The sequence below is a fragment of the Microtus oregoni genome, unplaced genomic scaffold (genome assembly GCF_018167655.1).
Source record: "Microtus oregoni isolate MIOR12 unplaced genomic scaffold, Mior012 000000F_ref0000247, whole genome shotgun sequence".
In the NCBI taxonomy this organism is placed as follows: domain Eukaryota; kingdom Metazoa; phylum Chordata; class Mammalia; order Rodentia; family Cricetidae; genus Microtus; species Microtus oregoni.
In genome coordinates this window covers 80385516-80404337 of record NW_024543059.1, presented here as the reverse complement: position 1 = coordinate 80404337, position 18822 = coordinate 80385516, and the positions used below count along the sequence as shown (strand labels likewise).

At 44.4% G+C, this 18822-nt stretch overlaps 1 protein-coding gene across 1 annotated transcript in view; it reads left to right on the top strand.

The window, feature by feature from the left end:
- The window catches only part of Pde5a (phosphodiesterase 5A), a 123948-nt gene that overhangs the window by 90100 nt on the left and 15026 nt on the right, over window positions 1–18822 (top strand). The window contains exons 12-15 of the mRNA XM_041649022.1: window positions 1529–1675; window positions 6732–6857; window positions 8926–9020; window positions 15657–15744. Of these exons, the coding sequence (XP_041504956.1) occupies window positions 1529–1675; window positions 6732–6857; window positions 8926–9020; window positions 15657–15744 (456 nt within the window). The remainder of the gene's footprint in view (window positions 1–1528; window positions 1676–6731; window positions 6858–8925; window positions 9021–15656; window positions 15745–18822) is intronic.

The following is an 18822-nucleotide window of genomic DNA, read 5'->3' as shown; positions in this document are numbered from 1 at the left end:
AGAGCAAGACCCTCCAGGTGCTTGCTACAATTAAATGACTGTAGCAAGCCAAGGATTTCAGGAGACAGAGAGAGAGGGAGAGGGAGAAAGAGAGAGAGAGAAAGAGAGAGCGCCACCCCTTCCAAAATACAAACAAAATCAGCTTCCCACGGCCACCTGTAGTGGACTAAGTTAAAATTCCCACGCCAGTGCTTTTGTTAGCATTGAGGTGATTGACATGTTCAAGCTAGGAGAAGAATCTGCATCGGCTCCACTACAGGGTATCAGTGAGACAAGATCTGAGCTAGGTAATGTGCTGTCTTGGAAATCAGCTCCGTTCCTCACCTGGCTTCTATGTCAGGTAAGGGTGCAGAGTATCCACAAGGTTTTTGTATGAATGAATCATAAGTTGTCTGTACCATTATCTTTACCATGCTTTCTGCTGACTTCTGATGATGGGATAGTTCCAGAGAGTTGCATCTGTCAAATTAATAGGAGGTATAACAAAGCCAGATTTCTGGGGTCTTCTTTGCTACTTTCTGTTTGAAGTGCGGTCTCACGGTAGCAAGCCTCTCACCTCTCTGGAATCATATTTGTTAACCCCATGTGGCTTGTTTTAAAAAGGGTAGGGGGATCGATCCTGTGACAAAGATTTCTAGTCTATTGCAGTTTGCCAGTGCTTGATAACGTACCTGAGAGAACCAACTGAAGAAGAGGACGTTTATGTGGGCTCATGGTTTCAGAGTTTGTAGTACATAATCAAGTCGGCTCTACTGCTGTGGGGTCTGGGGTTGCCCCAGTGCATTATGGGAGAAAACTGGTATAGAAAACTGATTGTTCCATGACATCCAGCAAGTGTTTTCAGTAAGAGGAAACAAAGGCTCCAGAGTCTCCCATTCTAGGTCATACCTACAGTAAATTTATTTCCCCGCCATGAGCTCCACCTCTTGACACGTTCCACTGCCATGTGCTAGTTAGTTTTATATAAACTCAACACAAGCCGTTTTGTAAGAGGAAAGATTAATTGGGAAAATGCCCCCACCAGATTCGCATGTAGGCAAGCCATTAGTGATTTTTCTTGATTGATGATTGATGTGGCTAGGCACAGCTCACTGTGGTCAGTGCCACCCCTGGACTGGTGGTCCTGGGCGCTCTAAGAAAGCCATAAGGATCCAGCCAGTAAGCAGAGCCCCTCTATGGCCCCTACCCTACTTCTTGACCCCAGGTTCCTACTCTGAGGCCCTTCCCAGGCTTCCTTGGATGATGGACTGCAAGTTGTAAGATGCATAAATGTCTCCCACCCTAACGTTGCCTTCGGTCATGATGTTTTACCACAGCAATAGAAACCCTGACTAAGACATCCCAACAGCACTGAGCTGAAGAACAAGCCCACTTCTTTTCAGGAACAATCCAGACCCAAACTACAGCAATATTGAAAGGAAAAATAAAAGAAAGAGCATGTTCCATGGCCCTACTGAAAAGTGAGAATGCATTGTGACTAACTCCGTCTTAGTTCATAGCTTTATTTCATTTTCTTCTCTTCATTAAGGCTGCTGTGGTACCATCTGCCCAAACCCTTAAGATTACTGACTTCGGCTTCAGCGACTTTGAGCTGTCTGATGTGGAGACGGCGCTGTGTACAATTCGGATGTTCACTGACCTCAACCTTGTGCAGAACTTCCAGATGAAGCATGAGGTAGGAAGGCAGCAATGTGCATTTGTAAAAATGTGTGTGTGTGTGTATGTGTGTGTGTGTGTGTGTATACTCATAAAATTTGTGTGTGTTCTCATGTGTCTGTGTGTAAGATAGAAAACTGTACCTGACTAATAGCACCTAATAGGGGTTTTCCGCTTTAATGATTAACATACGCTTGCCTAAGAAAACCCATCAGTCATTAAAAATGCATTCATTAAACTGAGTGCTGGTGGTGTATGCCTTTAATTCCAGCAGTCGGGAGGCAGAGGAAGGCAGATCTCTGTGAGTTCGAGGCCAGCCTGGTCTACTGGGTGAGTTCCAAGATAGCCAGGGCTACATAGAAAAACCCTGTCTGGAACCCCTTCCCCCCAAAAAATGCATGTATTGGATTCCCACCACGTGTCAGGTACCAGGTAAAAGAATATAGGAGGATTTTACCTAAAACAACAGGAGAAGCACAAAAGCAGGTGACAGGAGGTACTGGGTAGGACACGGGAGGGGAAGGTGGCCAGAGAAGCGGCTGGAAGGGTGAGCGGCAGAACAGTCAGTCCGGGGAGCCATCTAAGGGAACTGGCTCTCCTCCAGTGGCGACTCACGGAGGAGTTCGAAGCCTGGAAGTACCTTGACACCATCGCCAAGGCTGTGATGACCACGTAGAACGCAGCAGCACCAGGGCCCTAGTGTGAGGCCAGACTCCTCAAACGAGGTCATCTCCATAGAGCAGAAATGAGACCCCTTGGGGCCCAGTCTCCAAATACAGATTGCCTATATAAAGCTTTCTGTCTTCAATACTTTTATGATTCTATTTAGCCCTGCCTTGATTCATACGATGAAAAGTTACTCGCATGCTCTTTGTGATTCCAATGATGAGCTGACCCCGCTCTCAAAGGCCTCACAGAATGGAAAGAAAGCCGAGGGCAAATATACTAAGGTTGATAGAGTGTCGCTTTTCTTCCTGGGGACCCTAATCTGATTCTCACTTAAATTTAATCAAAGTTCGTATTACTTTTCTTCGATGAAGCGCAAGCAATTCAGACAGGCTAATGATGGTCTCTCTTGTCTGAGTGTTAGTTGGGGGATGCTGTGTTCTTTGATTATTCCAACAAATTCCCACGAATGGACCTTATTCGCGAATGAAGAAACCAGGCCGTCCCTGAGGAGGAATGTCATGGACTTCAATCACAGATCTCTTAGTGACCCGCACACACGCACCCGGAGAGTTTACCTCCCATGTTCTCAGTTTCCTTACCTCTTAGAGTAGATGATGTTACTGTTCCGGGGGAGCCGGTGTGAATTACATGTTCATCTGTACCTTACATGCCTGCGTATGTGTGTGCTTGTAACATTCTGCTTAATCCACAGATACAGAGAGCATGTCAATTATCTCCCCTTTCGGCTAGTTTGACCATGCTAAATCACCGTCAGATTTTTCCACGGTGAGATAGGATTCACTTTGAAAGTCCGCCCTGTGGATGTGATAAGTTCAGATCTGGTGTCAGAAGTACTAAATATGGATCCCGGTTTTCCTTCCTAATACCTTGATCAGTTCCATGTGTTCCCAGAGTGTCTGCATCTGTGACTAACAATGACTGTCTTCCAAGGGCTTGGCTAGAGCACAAGAATGTGATTCTTTTTGAAAAACGCTTATTGTTGATTTACGTTTTGTTTGGCTTATAGGTAGCATTTGAGGACTGGGTATTATAGATAGATACTCGTTTTCCCTAGCAGCCCTTTCTTCGGATTCTTAGCCTCTCTAGATCACCTATTTTCTTTTCCTCTACCTTAATGGCAAAAACAAGCAATAGATAACTTCACATGAACAAAGCAAAAATAGCTCGTTGAGGTAATTTTTTTTTCTCCAGTGGAACTCCATGACCCAGACTGGGCTAGCGAGCACCCCGGGGCAGGAAGTTTAGTTCATTTTTATTCTAATACAGATGGTGACTGTATTTTTCCCATTGGCCGGGTTCTGACCTCACAGTCTTTGAGATTGGCTGGTTTTAAAAGACTCAGTGTAAAGGAAATGAAGGAAAGTGATGAGTTGCTCCAGACCGTAGGCTTTCAGGATTACAGGGAGCTTTTTTGTGTAAACAAAAGTTTTGCCAGATGGAAGAGATGAAAAGATTTTCATAACAGTTGTACAAGGTGGGGAGATTAAAAGATTTTAATTCCTTTACATAGAACTTCTACAAGGTGGGGGAAATTTATGGAATATCGGCACTCTGTGAGCTAATTTTGATTTAAAATGACTCAGGGCAGCATCAACCTGACCGTTGGGGTTATTTCGGTTGGCTTTTCTGCTTAAGTGTCTAGTCTTCTCTTGTGTTTCAGGTGTTATTGTCAGTATAATTTTAGGTGGGGAGGATGTCCCTACCAAGACATTTCACACTGAACAACAAAACTCCAGCATTATTAATGCTGGTGGCAGCCACTGCCCGTCACTGGTCTCTGAAGCAGCCCACTATATTAGAATACGTGTTGACTGTCTTTCTGTCTCTACTCCCCTGAACTGTATCTACTGCACTTTATTCCGTGGTCTCTGCGGAACATAGGTTCTTAGTCATGTAGGAAAAGAATTTTAGAACAGACTCAGACACTTGAGGATCATTTTATCAGAGTTTAAGCGAAATAGCAGGGAAGGCAAGCTGGAGATGTCAGCAGCTGCCAGGAGCTGAGGGCGAGAGAAGGCAAGGCTTTCTGAGGAGGTTAAGAAGCCACCCAGGCCCAGCAATGGTAGTCTGTGAGCACCTGCTCGGGAGCCGGAGGTCTTCAGAGGGAAAGGAAAGCCCAGAGCATCGACGCAAGCAGGTTTAGGGTTTGGGTCAGTTTGGTTTGGAAAAAGGAGCTAGAAAGAAGAGAAAGAAAATACTGCTTTCTGAACTGGAATTCAGAAAGTGGGCAGGCCTAGTGTGATGACAGAGTCAGTGGCCATGGCTTCTGGGTTTCCCAGTGCACATCTCTTCTTAGCAAGTGCTTAGGCTTCATCTTTCTTCTCCCCTCCTGGCTGTAGGCTGTTCTCTTGAAGTCGTAAGACTATCCTTCCTGTCACAGACAGTCTTTGGCCTTCCTCAAAGGTGTTATCAACCACTGACCAAGCCTCTTTACTGATAATTAACCTGAACTCTGTTTCAGATTCTAATGCCCTGTCATTCCCCCTCCCATGCCCAGGAGGTGGGGTCCATTGTCTGTTGTGATGAAGGTTCCCATCCTCAAAGAGCCCCAAGCTAGTACGTTTTACCAGATCCCCAAAGAGAGTTACTCTAGCCATGGTTTAATTGCAGGGTAGGAATACATATTTAATACAAGCTTTAGGCTTTGAACTAGTGAAGAATATATTGAGACATTGAATTTCCAGTTTTTCTCATGACTTTTCTTGCTGCTTTAATTAACCACAAGAGATTTTCTACATGATATTGATGTGTACTCTCAGAACACATCAAAGTACAACGTGTGGCTTTCATTTAAGTTCCCCCTACTGTGACTGCTCTGTCATCTTTCCACCAGAGTGTCCAAAAACATCCGGAATAAAGAACTCTGTGCTGAGATTTCAGTGCTGAGTGAGCGCACAACCATCGTGGCCACACAGACCTGCTTACACAAGGACGACTCACGGGGCCCAGTGCTCAGAAATCCCGAGGTTCTTTATTGGAGAATTCTCTGGGAACTGAACCACAGAACTAGAAGGCAAAGCCATAGAAAGAAAAGTGATTAGACCAAGTCCTCTGTGATGGAGCAGTTTCTACCAACAGTGCAGAGCCTCCCGCTCAGCCCCCAGAGCCAATCACAAAGCTGGACGTTTTCAAAGCTGCGTTCTTTCCCCTCGAACTTTTTCCAGTCCCGAGGCAATGTTCTTTGTGTTTGCAATATCCCCAGTGACACACTTGGGGAAAAGCGCATCCTTGTTTTTACAAAAAGAGCGTAAATCATTCAGATTTTAAGAGAGGCGGGCTAGTAACACAAACAGAATCGCCATGCTTAGCTCATGGGTCCCTGAGGACTTAATTTAATACTCCACTTAGAAGTTAAATTAAACCCAACTTGGGAGACTTGCTTGAATAATTTTGCCTTTTCCCCCCTTCCCATCTTTTAAAAGAAATGTTTTCCATATGGCTCCCAGGAGCTTTCCTTCGTATACATTATTTCCATATTTTGATTTCTTGGTAGGCAGTCATTAAATGTGCCTAACCCTTAGGCAGAAGTGAAAGTGTATAGACCTAATGAAGAGGGTATCAACCTGCGACTCTGGTTTGTCCTGAGACTTGAGCTAGATACCTCGACCCAAGCCACCTTAGGTCCTGGCACACAGAGCATGGAGTGGGCTCATTCTCCAACCCTCAGACACCTATGACTCAGATTCTAAGGACGGCACCAGGAGATATTTTTTATAAAGGTAGTTGGTGTCCTACCCATGACGAAATACCTTTCTTTGAGATATTATCCATTTTCCATCCAATCGAACTAGGTTAGCTTAGTAGATTCTGGACTGAACCAGTAATATTTGACTTCTGGCTCCGCCCCCCTTATGAACAACCTCCACTGACAGGTTACCTGATTGAGTGTTGTTTCTTCCTTCTTTTCTTCCTTCCTCCCTCCCTTCCTTCTTTCCTTTCTCTTTTTCTCTTTTTAAAATAGTTATTCATTTTTTTCTAACATATTTTATCTATTATTTGAGTTTCACGTAATGTCCCCCATCACATTCACTTGCCTGACTTTCCAGGTCCACACCCCAACCCCCCACCCCACCCCTGTCCCTTGGGCCTTTCCCAAAGAAAAAAAGAAAACCCAAGCCAGTCCAGTTTGTATCGCCTGTATTCTCACTGCAGCATGGTGAGATGTGAGTCCTTTAAAACTGAGCTCTACCCCATCCACCCCTGCCAGAAGCCATCAGCTGTGAGGAGCCAGTGTTGCTCTCTTCCTTTGTCAAGGGGTCAGAACAGTCATGCACGCCTCCCTCGCGGCTGTAAGGATTGAGCGTGAGTGCCGCAGGGTGCCGGGACCCAGAAAATGATGGCTAACTTGGCAGTCATTGTCGCTCCTTCTCCTTCATCTCCTAAAGGTTCTTTGCAGATGGATTTTAAGTGTTAAGAAGAATTATCGGAAGAACGTCGCCTATCACAATTGGAGACACGCCTTCAACACAGCACAGTGCATGTTCGCTGCTCTGAAAGCAGGCAAGATTCAGGTACTCACAGCCGTCCGGAAGTCTGCTTAGTGGAGTTTACGGCAAGCCCGTCTTTTCAAACTATTTATAACATGCCGCTATGGTCTGATGTGGGACGTCCTTCTGTGTATGTGTTGTTTTTATTGGCTAATTAATAGAGCTGCTTTGGCCAATGGCAGGGCAGAATATATCCAGGCTACAAGAGATCTATAGAGAGAGTAAGGTGGAGTCAGGGAGATGCCATGTAGTTGCCAAAGGAGACAGATGCCAGAACCTTTCCCAACAGATTAATAGAAATGGGTTAATTTGAGATGTAAGAGCTAGCTAGAAATATGACTAAGCTGTTGGCCAAGCAGTGTTGTAATGAATACAGCTTCTGTATGATTATTTGGGTCTGGGTGGCCAGAAATGAACCAACCATCTCCGTTTACAATGGTCGTTGACTAATGTACCACATAATGACTCATGGTGGGTTGAAGATTAGCACTGCAGGATAGTCGGCTGCAAACTTTCTTTGATTTAGAATAAATACCATGTAGTAAAATCCCCTGACTTCATGTTATGTTTTAGTAGTCCTTGGGCAAATAAATATTTCTGCTGGAGGAAGAGACTGAAAGCTAGATATACATTTATATATTCACACTCAACTGCTCCATGGCAGAATTACTCAAAACTCACCAAGTGTTGTCAGAGACAAGCTCCTGGCTGTCAGTCCTACCCTGTGTGGAAGGCGGCCACTCTACACCTGCTAACTCAGACAGGTTTCGCTTTGATGTGCATTGATCTGAGGCCAGTTAAAAGGAAGACGAGGGTAGAAAACATTCACATAAAGCATTCGTGTCCAGCCAAATCCTGTCGTATGTTTGTCCTTAGATTTTATCTTCAGAGGGAATTGACTAAGCTATTCTGAGTAAGTAATTCTAAACATCTATTATGTAATTTAAATCCAGAGCCTCCCAGTTCTAAAAGTAAATTTAAAAATATTATTCTCTGTCAAATTCACTTTCAGGGGTTACACATTTTAAATGGTCAATTTTAAAAGAAATGACTGGCCGTGGGTTTAGTTTAGTGACTGAACACTGGAACAGCCCCTGTAAAACCCTGGATTTGATCACTGCACATAGAAAATAAATAAAAGAAGAAGGAGTGTCCTCAAGGCCATACAAAATAGCATAGTGCGATTTCACTCCTGCAGAAACATTTTTAAGACCAGAATAAACTCATTCTGGGTTGTGCAAGAGTCCTAAGGTTATCACCCCTGAAAGTTATCCGTGGCTTTTATGACGAAGAGTGAGGCCATGTTTTACACTTGCTTCAATGCTTACGGTGCTGGGAGTTCCGGGAGAGAGTGACATGGCAGCTTAGCCTGCATTTCCTCCTGATGATGGGAATAGCGGTGTAAGTAATATAAACGGCAAGGCCTCAAAAATAGCCAATGGGCTTGTGAATATATTATACAATGTTTGAAGGCCCATTTCCCCTCGGTAATCTTATTTCTACTCTTTTGTTTAATAGTAGCGTTGTCTAGGTTCCTCAAGGATGTAGCAGCCGATCACAGAGAGCAAAGCCATGGTTACAGAGAAACAAGAGAAAAAGATAATTGAAGTTTTTACAGTCATTCCACATGTATAAAAATAAAGATTCGTGACATTAACAGTGGGTGGGCAGATTATTCTTTTTTTTTTTCACTTGAAAAACTTACATTGTGTGTGTGTGTGTGTGTGTGTGTGTGTGTGTGTGTGTGTACACATAGGTCATGGTACACGAATGACCGTCAGAGGACAGCTTTTGGAAGTTGGTTCTCTCCTGCCACTCACGTTGTTGGGCTTGCATAGCAAGCACTGTTACGCATGGAGCCAGCTTGCTGGTCCCAGGTTGTTCATCTTGGAAGCATCTCAATGTTTTCTGTAGTCGAGTGACGTTTGTAATAGCTCATTATGAATGAGAATCTAAACGACCACCTACGGAGCAGAGTGTCTGGAGTCTCTGCGGGCGCAGCAGTGCAGGAATTAGTACTGAAAAGCCACAGGAGGAGGCCCTGCCCGTGCTTTATCTTTCTTTTTCTCTTCTTCAATGCCTTTGCACACAGAACAAGTTGACGGATCTAGAGATACTTGCTCTGCTGATTGCTGCTTTAAGCCATGATTTGGACCATCGTGGTGTAAACAACTCGTATATACAGCGGTAAGATGGTTTCTCCAGTAAAACAAGAAAATGTTTCCTCTAAATCATTGAACTGTATGTTAAGTTAGAGCTACCAAAAAAAGTACAAAATATCAGTTGGTTGAGCTTCAATACATAGTCTATTTATGTTTAAGTGTAAAACTATATTAATCACATTTCAGGCATGAAGTTCAGGCAGTATTTATGTTGAGAACCTTATTATGTAGTTGTTGTGAGTTTTGCTTTGGTTTTTGTAGACCCAGCTTAGGAGTGTCTTTATAAGACCATGAAGAACAGTCCAGAAGGGGTGGCATTTTTACCCTGGAGTAGAAAAGACAGTATTCGAAAAAGTGCCTAGCTGGGCCCTGCTGACTTACAATAGACTAAGATTTTCAGTTCTAGTGGAGGTGACATCACACAGTGTTAGAGAACTTGAACTCTGTGCTCAGGCTGTGGCTCTGCCCAGTGCTCCCTTGCAGCCTTGGACAAGGAAGCTGACTTCTCCATTCCTTCATTTCCTTTAAAATGGAGACAATGGCATCCTCATAGCACAAGGATGGTGTATGTTTCCAGAGGCCACAGGCATCCACCGAGTGGAAGGTTTAAAGTGTATTGTGTTAGGTCCTAGCAGTAATCCCTAGAGTTGTGTCCAGAGTGATGCTCTCACCTGCAGATCTTAGGAGTGAGAGTCTAACCACTGGAATAAGAATTTTCAGGTACTTTCGAGGATCAACACTTAGGTGGCATTTTGTGATGGCAACTGAGTGGATAAAACTGATAGTACTTTTCATCAAATCATCCAACCCCTGTTGTAGTCTCTTCTTCTCATAGCAATTTGGTTGAAAAGTCTACTTTGGAATCGCAGAATCTCGTACTACTGAGCATCTTTGTAAGTGAGGCGGTGACTTGACTGATCATGTCACCAGGGATTCCCGATGTCTGCAGGGTGGGAGACGGCTCTCCAGCCGTCATCCCTGTATGTGACAAACAGAAGACGTTCTGTAAGGATTCCAGCAGTGCATAGTCATGTCCTGTGCTGCCCTTCGTGAACAAGAGAGAAGGCTCTTCCCTGTCCCAGACTGATTTTTTCCACCTGAAAACCTAAAGATTTAGAAAAGTAACTTGATGATATGTCCTTTGTCCTTGTGCTTTATTTGTGGTCCTGAGTGTCACATAAACGTCATTAATGAAAGGGAGCTGCAATAGGAAGGGATCCTCAGTGTGATCCATCCATATAGCATGGCTATCCTCCCTGTGTGACCAGTCCATATAGCATGGCTATCCTCCCTATGTGACCAGTTCATATAGCATGGCTATCCTCCCTGTGTGACCAGTCCATATAGCATGGCTATCCTCCCTGTGTGACCAGTCCATATAGCATGGCTATCCTCCCTGTGTGACCAGTCCATATAGCATGGCTATCCTCCTTTCGTGACCAGTCCATTATAGCATGGCTGTCTTCCCTGTGTGACCAGTCCATATAACATGGCTATGCTCCCTGTGTGGTCAGTCCATATAGCATGGCTATCCTCCCTGTGTGACCAGTTCACACAGTCTGTATAACATGGCTCTCCTTCCTGTGTTCATATAGAACTGCTATACTCCCTGCCTAGCAAAGAAAGGAACATTGTGTTATTAATATATATATTATTAATCATTGTAGAAATTGCCCTCATGTTGCTTTATATATGTGAAGAAAAAGATAGATTGCAAGTTTTTTCTTTCATTTAAAAATAACTAATATTAAAAAATGGGGGACTGGAGAGATGGCTCATTAAGTCACTGCCTGCTCTTCTAAAGGTCCTGAGTTCAGTTCCCAGCAATCAAATCATGGCTCACAACCATCTGTAATGAGACCTGGTGCTTTCTTCTGGCCTGCAGGCATGCATTCAGACAGAACACTGTATACTTAATAAATAAATCTTTTAAAAAAAACCCTATATTTAAACTATTAAAAATATTATTACACCAAAGAGCTTCTGGAGCAATTAGATCTTCTCTTTAGGTTAAAAAAAAATCCTGGGGTGGGGGGGCAACACAACAGAACACACAGATTGTAGAGTCTTATTTTCCCACACAAAGTAGACACTAACCAAGCAATAAGTCTTGGAAAAGCTAAAGCTGCTCAGAGGCTTTTATTTCTTCTCACATTTCTGTGTTTTGAGTAAAGGAAAACAGGCCTCTTTCTTTCCTTACTGGTAATGACTGGTATTTAAAGTAGGATTTTCTGCACAAGTGAGCCCTTGAGGTAGTAAAGTCCTGTAAACAGCCCCGTATACAGTTCTGTCTTCTAGAGGGACAAACAGTACCCAGAACCCATGAGGCATCCAGACTGACACATAGAAAAATAAATAAAAAGAAGGTACAGAAATATGAGTGGTTAGTCAGCAAGAAGGAGGTGTCCATGGGTAATGGAGTCAGAAACCGAGATCCTCCTTTCTCTTAAGTGACTTCGAGAAGTCTACTTTGAGGTAAGGCTTTCCTTGAGCAGAAGGCTGTGGTGGCCTAGTGTTGGCCCTCCCTCTGCTCCTCCCCCAAGGCTGACATCACCAGGGGTCCCATTGGTGTCCCGTGATATATGTAAGGTCACTGTTCCTGTGGGAGGGGAGGAAGAATGCTTCCAGGCGAACCGCCAGCAGACTGGCTGTAGTTCAGTTGGTAGAGTGCTTGCCTAAGTCCGCATGAAGCCCTGGCTTTGACCCTTCACACCCTGTAAACCAGACGTGGTGGTACCCTCAGGTGGCAGAGGCAGGAGGGTCAGAAGTTCAAGGTTAACCTCAGCTACAGAGCCAGTGTGAGGCTAGCCTGAGCTACGTGAGTCTCTACCTCAAAACAATAAAACAAAATGAGTGGTGGCCAGAACACTGTAGCTGATAAAAATAGTCATTAAGCTTGCATTATAGAGAAAGCGTCTGCCTCAGGCTTCTCATCAGTGTCCCAGGACTTGCATGTGCATTTATTTGCTTAGTTTCAAGTCCAACAATTAAAAAGTGATTCAACAAAAGTAGGCTATATGTTAGGGTCATGCATAGTGAACAATTGCTAGAGTTTGGGTTCTTTGCTAGGCAGGAAGAAGCTAATTATCTAGAGAGTCCCGGGTCATCTAATGAAGTAGCCGTCAAGTGTCCATCAGAGAAGGAGATTGGCCGAGCCTAGTGTAGCCCATGTCCATTATTCATAGAGAAGGTGAGATGTAAGCTGAAAGGTGGGTGGATTTTCAGATAACGGACAAGGATATTCCGGGATGCTGTGAAAGGGGCATGGACCAGTAGCGGTAGACCAGCAAGAAAATAGACAGGCAGGAGCCACAAGACCTCCTCAAGGGAGGGGTGTCGCCCTATGCCTTATATACTGAAATTGATAGAATTTGTAAAAAAAAAAACAAAAACAAAAACAAAAAAAAAAACTGTTGCGATGAAAAAAACATTAGGAGGGAACGAACCGCACGATAAATGGATTGAAATTAGAACCACAGAGCTCAGCTAGAAAACTCACAGCAAGCCAGGTGCAAACCGACAGTCACACCGGGTAGAGGGGGAGGAGGCCAAAGAGCAGCCTTAGTTAATTTCACGTGGGGAAGCTAGAAGGCTGCATGCAGAAAGGAGAGAAAGCTGAAACAGCGGTGGTGCTGCAGTGAGCGTGAAGGCGTGGGGGGGGGGGGGGGGGGGCGGGGTAAGGTACAAAGCAGCAGTGATTCCCGCCTGGGACCTGCGGCTGCACAGGCAGAACCGCGAACACTGTCTGTGGTGGTGGAGAAGCCTGAGAGATGGCTCTGTTTTTCTCACAGGACATTTACTTTGAATCAGTTTCTAAGGCTTTCTGTTTCTAGTGTATTTCCCAATACCACTGTCCAGGATAGGCCAATCACTGTGCAGGACAGGAAAATGCAGAGAAAGTATGTCAGTTCGTTAGCGCCCGCCGACATCCGCGTGGGAAGAAAATTCCATAGCGGTAGTGGTTTAAATAGGTCCTTCTGATGTGCCCCAAATAGCAGCAACACGAATACATTGGTTTCCATGCTTTTTTTTTTTTTGTATACAGGAAATCCAAGGCATTTTTTTTTTCACCCATTGCTTGATTCATGAATTTGTATTTTTAGAATGTAAGTAAAGACAAACACATTTTGGCATTGGTCTATCTCACAAGCCAAAAATCCTCTCTAAATCTGATGCAGTTCTTCCTGCCTCCCCTAGAAATGTAAAGTATGTTTGAAGTTCTAACTGGTTTGTGTTGTATCCACATAATTGCATTTCCTGCACCGGCTCCCAACTAGGTCAGTGAATAGATACTGCTTAGACACCAAGACAGAGAGAGGCAATGAGAGGATGCACTCGAACCCCACGCCTGTCATTTATATCCCCATTGAGCAAATGAGATAATCTGCCTGAACATTTAAAACATGTGCAGAAATGCCCATTGTATAGCACTCTCTGCCTGGGTTCCGCTGAAGCCCTAGTTGGAGGTAAAAGTTGCTGTATGTATAGCTTGCTGGTGAATATGACCCCACAGAGCACAGAGAAAGGTCTGGAATGAAGCAGGAGAGGAGGGATATTCTCCAGATAGACATACAGATGAGCAACTGGTACCCAATCCTGCCAGAGGTGATTTGGAGCAACTTTATGGGAGGAGCCCAAGAGCCGCTGGGCTTTAAGGCAGGAGACGCTTATCTGTAAGACCCCCTTGCTCCATTAGTCAGTGGTGGTCCCCAGGCCTTAACTAGTCTACACTGGCCCGTGTGCTTGCGCTTCAAGACTGTGGGCACCAGCTGTGGGTCAGGGGAGCGGTACCTAGGGTAGGCCAAGACAAAGTAGAGAGCTTTCTGATTAGCACCTGTGTCTAGTCTGTTAAAGTCTGAATGAAACACTGTCTCAGCGGCTGAAGTAGGAGGTAGGTGGGAGGCGGCTGGTCCAATACTTACACAGTGAAATACAGTAATAATAAGTCAAGTAGCACAGCGCCTGCGTGGTACAAGCTCCTGATAAACGGAAACTGTTGTCCCAAAGGCCAGCAACTTCAGCAGGTTTATAGTCTGATGCGGTGACAGATTGAGAGCCGCAGCACCTGCTGAGTGACTCTGGTCAGAAGCTGGCAGTGTGTCCTCAACCCTTGTCTTAAGTGTTTGTGATTTACATTTATGTGAGTTGGTTGGTTTGCTGTTAGGTTCTGCGAAAGGTTTCCATCTCGTATCCTAGGCTGGCTTCTAACTAAAGCTCCTCCAGCCTCAGTTTCCCTAGGGTACTGCCCTGCTTTCATCCTCTTTAGTTCTTTCATAAACAAGGACAGTAGACACCTGAACATCTTCTCTTTTGCCTGAAACGAACGAGGACGTGACTGCTGTGCTAGTTGAGCTGACTTTAATATGAAAGACTGGAGAAGAATAGGGGGTCTCTGGAGAAGATAGGGAGTCCGTGGAGAGATTCAAAGGAGAGGTCATTCTCCTATGTTGAGCGCAGCCCCTGGTCCACAGTACAGGTCATCAGTTAGAGGTGGCGTGAAGAAGAAAAGCAGCCAAGGACTGGGAAAGGTTATGCCAATAGCGGCATTAAATCAGAAAGACGGGTGGCAGTTTAAACAAGAGGAATAGACAAGGTGACACATTCTCCCGCCTTCATTGGCCGCTCGTTTTCCTACTGCATCTATTTCTGTTTCTTACTGCAACCATTTTGTTTTTCCGCTACATCTTATTAGCTCTGGGTAGGTTTTTAATGAAAAGTCAAAATGGAAGGCAATATACTAGTGAAGAAAGAGAAACTTGTTCGTGTTTTCTAGCACTGTTGCGGGGCTTTGCGGTTCATAAGCCCTGTTCCTGTACATTTTAGGAGGAACGGGTTACAGAACGCTTTCGTGGTTTTAAGAAGGAAGTGAAGAGCGTGGTTTTTCACATGGGAAGGGTCATGAGAAATGAAGTGAAGACTCTTCCTGTCGTGCTTCAGAGTCCTTCTGTGATTGCTGTCCCACACATACAGTAAACAGTGCTGCACCCTCCCGCTCTGCTCCCCCGGCAGGAAGTCTAAGCTGCTTCTTCAGAGCTGGGCTTAGAAAGCATGAGGGCTGCCCTGCACTCAAACAACCCCTGTGACTCAGCATCCTCCTTCCTGCTATCCCCCTCCTTCACTCGGCACCCCTCCTTTCCAAGGCTGTGTACTTACTGCCCCCCTTTGTCTTACTTTCGGCCCCTCACGCCCCATTAACCCCAGTGGTCTCTTTCCTTATACATAGGCACACATGGCTAAACTAACCTTCCACCTGCACATCTGTTCAGGGGAGTTTGGTGCAGGGGGAAATGGCAACATGGATTTGTTCTAGGTTTTAAGTCGATTGCCCTATTGAAACCTAAGTCCAATCCAATAACGCTTTAGGTACTGTGGAGTGGTGCATGGCTGTGCCAAGGGCCACAATCTTCTCCCCTCGTTCCTCCCATCTGCTGTTTTCAGCCCTCAAGGCAGTGTCGCTGATCTCTGAACCAGCAGCATCATGATTTGAAGACAGTTTGCATCAGTGTTTATTTCTGAGAGATTACGCCACTCTCCTCGGCAGGGTAGAAAATTATTAGTGCGGCTCGTTTTGAGATAATTTCGGTTAATAACAGTAATGGACTGGTGAAGTAACATGTTCTGGAACTTCCCGTTTTTCTCCCTCTCCGACGCCGTCACCCAGAAGCGAACACCCGCTGGCCCAGCTGTATTGCCATTCCATCATGGAACACCATCATTTTGATCAGTGCCTGATGATTCTAAATAGCCCCGTAAGTACAGCGTTTATTGTCGTGAATCTCAAAGGGGAGCTTTATAAATGCAGCTTTATTTTTAGGTTTTGGACTTATTCCCAGCATCATAAATTCTCGAACATTCTCTATTCCTTTTTGGGTAAGGAAGGAATAGCCAAGGCATTAGACATCGCTACAGCCTCACGTCTGGCCGGTAAGAACTATCTCATGTTTCCCGTGAAGGAAATGTGATGACTGACCTTTGATTATTCCAAACTGGAAACAAAACTGGTGCTTGATGGCTCCCACTTTAACTTTTTAAAAGCAGGTGAAGTGGTTCCTACAGATCGGTATCTGTTTCTTCTTCTTTTTCTTTTGACTGCGTGCTGGGGTCAAGCCCAGGACCTTGGACCTGCTAAGTGGGTTTTTCCCTCAATTGTACTCCCAGCCTCGGTTTTATCAGCGTTTTTAGCTGCAGGCAAGCCGTTCTCTCTAGGACTGAGAAAGCTGTTGGAGCACACGGATAAGTAAGTGTTAGAAAAACGTGATACAGTTCGCTAAGTAAACGCACATGTTCAGGAGTGCAGTATTAGCAGAACGTACATCATAGCATGAGCTGGGTTGAGCGTGTCTGATGAAACGCTTGCTAGTTTTTATTCTTCTTGTGGGATTGTTAATTATCCTACCTGTGTTGGATAAATAAAAGAGAAAGGTTTTACCATTACATTTAAATAGTCACAAGGCATGGAACATAATCCTGGGCAGTTTTATCACAATGCCTTCGTGTTTGCTGGGGTTAGGTCTAGTTTTTTTTCCCCTGAATTTTAGAGAAGAATTAGGGGGTCACATTGTGGTCACTATTATTAGGTCCAACTGTATAGTATATCATTCTCATGTCACAGACCAAAGTGGCCACGCCAACATCATAGTTCATACTGTGAGGCCGATTCCTCCTTTACGCCTCCATAAGCATCCCCTGTTCCTTACTATGCATGTCTTCTAGCTCCTTCCTTACTACCAAGCCTCTGTGTCTCCCACCTAATCAGCCAGTGAACAGGAAAGCAGAATAGGCAAGAAAAGGGTCTGGCCTTTCTTAACACGCTGACAGTGTTGAGCGTCCTACTCTTTGTACCTGGTAGGTATTAGTAATTTTATCATCCCTGCAAAGCACCCTCGTGATGGAGACACCCCACAACAGCTACAGAATGGCCAGCCCATCTGGTCTTGCCTTTTAGGTTTCTTAGGCAGTATGCATCGCAAGTCCATTCTAGTCCCCCCTCCCCCACTGAACATAGGAAGCATATGCAGGGTCTCCTACTGGAGGCTAAAGGAATCCCCACTTCTTCCATAATACCGTAGTGTGACGATAATGTTAGGGAGTGTGCAGCTTGGGATGCAGCTCAGAGATAGAGTGTGTTTTGCACGTGAAGAACACTAGGTTAGACCCCCAACACTGACAAAAAAGTTATACAACCTCTTCTGACTACTTCCTCAGGAAGTTTATATAAGGCTTAATAGAGTGTTTGCTATAACGTGTAGCGTGAGTCAGTTGATATGTGATCAGTATCATTTTAATGTGGTGTTTGAAGAGTGAGAAGCAGGCCCTTGTGCCCTCCTCCTCCGCTGCAGGCTGTGAGAGACACTTGACCCTGCTCTTCCCTCCCCATCAAATCCCATGGACACTGCCGCACCCCACAGTCCGGCATTCCCTTCTGTGGCTCTGGTGTTTTCTCCGTGCCTTCTGAGGAAGCCCCCAGGCCTGCTGGGCCAACTCACCTCCAGAGAGAGCCTCCCTTGCTTTGCTTTGCCCTCTAGTTTCAGAGTCGTATAGGTTTTGAGTGATCTGCCCCAACTACTTTTCCTATGAACTATGTTATTTTTAGTGTATAATTTTCTAAAATTGAGATTGGAGAAACATATGCATGTTAGGTTAGAAACATCTGTACTTTCCTTGGAAAAATGCTCTGTACTAAAGCTTTTTATTTACTTTGTGGTAGGATAGGGAGTTGATTTTTTTTTTTTAACTTGGGCTCGTACAGCTCAACCTGGCCTCTGTCTCACTGAACAGCTCAAAGATGGCCTTAAGGCCCCAATCTTCCTGTTTCTACTTCCCAAATTCATGGATTACAGGAGTGCTCTACCACACCCTATCTAAAAAGTCCTGATGGTGTCTTATTTCAAGTACAGTCCCAAACCAATGAAATTACTAACCTTTTAAAAAGTGTATTAAATATTTCCTATCATACTTCTTTTATTAGATATATGAATTATTGTATAGTGTGTTGTTACTTAGCATGACATATAGCAATCTGGCTATACATTTAGTTGGCTTAAGTCATAAGAGCTGTCTATATAGTTTGTCTTTGTAAGCACAATTAAATAAAAAAATACAGATTGTACTCTTTGGAAAAAAAAACCTGAGACTGCAGTATCAAAGCTATTTCAATATCTCCTGGCAATTGTTTTACCTTAAAAATAAATAAAAGCACCAGAAGTTTTCTGAAAAGTTTCACGTGGCCCAGATCTAAAGTGATGAAGTAATGACTGTGGCTGTCATCACAGATGTGGTCATTAATTTAATTCATGGATCTCATTACTCCCTAATCACTGTCTTCCCAGCCGAGCAAACCAGCAGTGCCCTGGCATCGTTCTTCACCACCTGATCTCCTTTCTAAAGCTCTGGGCACTTTCTTGGCTCTGATTCTTAGAAGGATTACACACATTCTGAGTATATTTGGAGTGGCTGAACTCTGGGCTTTGTTTAGTTGAAGATCAAAAGGAACCACTCTGTTTTAAATTACAGACAAAAAAAATGCAAGATGTTGTAACAAAAACCTTCAGTGATGATACATGGATTGGCCCCCATTGACCCCCACCAGGTTTTTCAGAAGAACATTTTACTAATATGGGAAATAGGACCTACAAAAATTCCTGCGTAAGGTGGATCTCTGTGAGTTCAAAGCCACCCTGCTCTACAGAGCTAATTCCAGGACAGCTAAGGCTACACAGGAAAACCCTGTTTTGAAAAACAAAAATTCCCACATAAATAGTTCATGAAAAAATTATAATGTCTTTTGATTATTGGGGGGGGGGTAATATAATGACATCATTTCTGCT